Source organism: Triticum aestivum, chromosome 3A (genome assembly GCF_018294505.1).
Source record: "Triticum aestivum cultivar Chinese Spring chromosome 3A, IWGSC CS RefSeq v2.1, whole genome shotgun sequence".
NCBI classification, from domain to species: Eukaryota; Viridiplantae; Streptophyta; class Magnoliopsida; order Poales; family Poaceae; genus Triticum; species Triticum aestivum.
The window spans coordinates 37,376,050-37,379,294 of NC_057800.1; the positions used below are offsets into that span (position 1 = coordinate 37,376,050).

Sequence of the window (3,245 nt, forward strand, 5' to 3'; positions counted from 1 at the left end):
GGTTTTTTGGCTTCGGCTAGGTGCCGGTTAGAGGAGAAAACCCGGTTTTCTTCTTCTTCTTCTTCTTCTCTAACCGGTGATACTAGAGGATAGCTCTTGAACTAGTGATCCCATCGGTGATTTCCCGATGAAACGTCGACATTCTCGTCGTGGAAAGAGTAGAGACGTCCTTTTACCGAAAGGAACCGCAATTTGGACGGAGCGGTGAGAAAGCATAATACTTACTTTGATGAGAGTGAGGCGGAGCAGACCACCCATGACATCTCCCTCCCTCCAACTCCGCAACCTCTGCCCTCAAAAGTGATCTCTAACCCCAATCATTCTATCATAGTACCCAATTTTATTATCTCTCCAACTCATAGTGGGGCTCCATTCTTGCAAAGTTGACAGCTTCTCCTTCTCCTGGCCACCGATGGAGCCGATCACCCCGTCCACCTAACCCGCCATTGTCGTCTCCTTGCCACTTTCCTCTGCCTCCCGACTCCAGCTCACCGGCATCCTCCTCTGTTTCTGGATTCATCCATCCACAAAGCTCCGATGAATCTTTGGTGATGGTCCGCGAGTTGCTGGCCGTGCTGGTGCGCGCGGCGCTGCAGTGGGCGCTGGCGTCGCTGCTCCTCGCCAACGGCGCCGCCTTCTGCCTCATCGCCGCCGCGGCCTCGTCGCTCCGGCTCGGCCCGCCCTGCCTCCTCTGCGCACGCGTTCACCGCCTGCTCTGCTCCTCCTCCTCCCCTGGCGCCGGTGCCAGCCAAGAACAAGACGCCTTCCGCCGCCTGCTCTGCGGCGCTCACATCGCCGCCATCGCGGGCTTAGGCGCAGAAGAAACAGAGCATCAAGCGTGCTCTGCTTCTCATGGCGTCGACAGAGGGACCAAATATGATTCAGATAAACCTCGAGGTAACCAGTCTATCGATTGCTTATTTTCTGGGAACTAGCAGCGTGGCGTGGTACCAATGGTCTGTCTCCGCAGGAATTGCTAGAGAATACGTGTGCCACCAATTAGCAATCACAAAATCACTCTGAATAGCATATACCACCATGAATTTGTTTATGTTTATCTGGTCGAGTTGTTGGTGATGATACCACCAAGATTACTGCGCTGGAAACAGACACGCCTTTGATAGGATAAGAAAGGATGCGAGTTCTACAAGACAGCAATGCATCCATTCGCTAAATATAGGATTCGGTGATGGACTGCATGAGAACAGTTTAGAGACGCCATTCCCATGAATCAGAAGATGGGAATGCTTTTCAATTGGTTTCAGCTGCCCAAAATTGAGTTGCAAGGAACCTGAACCCAGTTTGGCAATTGCGCACTTCAGTAGTTCTGAATGAAAAAAGTTGCCCACCTGCGAGTTCAGTGTTTTTCTTTTTCGAAAGATCCAGCATGCTGCCGGCATTCATTGATTTAGTAGAAGAGAGCGGAAAACAGGGTGGATCAAGTGATCGCATGAATGATACTCAGGCATTTGGAGTAGAGGAAACAGAAAAGAGCCCCTGGGCTCAATCTATTCTAACTCCTCTCAGAAATTTCCCTTCTCCCCGAATGTGCAGCAGTTCGTTTCTTGACAAATTTCTCAGGTGATTAGGATAATCATGGTTTTTATAGCCCATCTTGCCGCGCCGGGAGCCGTCTCCTGATGAATGATGCTGTGAACTGCATCGGCAGGGTTGCCAAATTGCAGTTCAATGTTGTTGTTGAACAATTCCATTTCCAACTGCAGTAAACACAGGAATGAAGCTAGAATCGGCAAAACCACAATTTGCGCGCTTTTGCTATGTTTCGACTGTCTGGAAATCCTAACTAAGCTAGTGATTATTGCGGGAAGAAGAGGTAGGCCGCAGCATCCCGGCGAGGCCGCGCCATGAGCGGAGGTTTGACATGCGCCGTTTAGTTTCGATCTAACGGTTCAGATTATTCCACATCGACTGACCCTAACATTTTTCCCAGTCAACTGAAGAATAGGTGGACCCTAATTTGTGATAAATATTCTTTAAGCTTCTGGCTTTTTCCTACTAGTAGTCTATTACTTCAAATGTACATTAGCGAATCCAACTAAAAAAATGTACATCATCAGCGAATGAAAACGGTCTCCGAATTCTTCGTGTTGACAACTGATAGTTGACATTGTTCACAGGTCTAGAATCTCACCGGGTCGTCTCCATCGGCAGCGAGATCTGCGAGCAAGATCGTGGCGGCGACGATGACCAACCCCGCGCCACCAACCTCAGCGCCCTCGGAAGAACGTCGAGCACCGACAGCGGCGAAGGCCCATACGTGTCCCTGTTCGAGCTCGCTCCCCTCGTCGCCCTCCCGGAAGACACCCCGGTCACCAGACACGGGACGACGAAGCCGGAGCACGGGAGCGCGCCCTCGAGCGCCGCGGCAGGCGGCGAGCAGGCGCTGACGGTGAGCGGCCTCGTCGCCGCCCTCCGCGCGCAGCGGAGGGAGCTGGAGGCGGCGCGCGCGGAGCTGCACGGCGAGCGGCGCGCCAGGGCGGAGCTGGAGGAGCAGGGCGAGCTGGACCGGGAGGCGGCGCGGGTGGCCATGCAGCTCGTGCACGAGACGGAGACGGAGAAGCACGAGCTGCAGCGGCAGCTCGACGCGTTCAGGGTCAGGGCCCAGCTCCACGGCCGCGAGGCCGCCGCCGCCTCCTTGGACGCGGACTACTCTGCTTCTGCTCCGGCCAACCGGCTCGGCCGCCGGCTGAGCCGCGACGGTGACGGTGAACTGATGGAGCAGGAAGACGAGGCGGGCTGGGGCGGGAACAAGAACTACCAGTCGCTGGTGGACTTCCTGCCGGGCTCGGTCTACTCCTCGTCGCCGGACCTGGCCAACCTGCTGAGGCTCTACACGGAAGGCAATGGCAATGGCGCTCGTCGGCCGAAAGAGGGTGGTATCACCGAGGAGGAGGAGGAGATCGTCGTCGCCGTCACGGCCACATCTGTTTCCGGTTTCGACGGCCGGGACGGTGAGGAGGCCACTAGCGTTGCTGCTTCTTTGCCAGAAAGTGGTGGCGACCACGTCCGAGCAGATCTTGCACAGGACGAAGCAGCCGTAATGCGTGCATGATGTGTCGCATTTTACCACCGTGATTGATTTGTTTTTCATTTAACTGCCATTCTTTTTATATTATTTATTGTATGTACAGTGCTTTGAATTGACTGAAGTCTTTTGGTCATTTCATCGAACACCTTATGTGCATCGATGGCCTTTCTAGTAAGCACGAGCCCATCATGGATGA

General features: G+C 54.2%; 1 protein-coding gene across 1 annotated transcript; it reads left to right on the forward strand.

The window, feature by feature from the left end:
• Positions 1 to 315: 315 nt before the first annotated feature.
• On the forward strand, positions 316 to 3,245 carry LOC123060063 (uncharacterized). Its single transcript, XM_044482628.1, has 2 exons — positions 316 to 897; positions 2,139 to 3,245. Exons 1-2 carry the CDS (start codon positions 552 to 554, stop codon positions 3,071 to 3,073), a joined length of 1,281 nt encoding a protein of 426 aa, XP_044338563.1. The 5' UTR covers positions 316 to 551; the 3' UTR covers positions 3,074 to 3,245.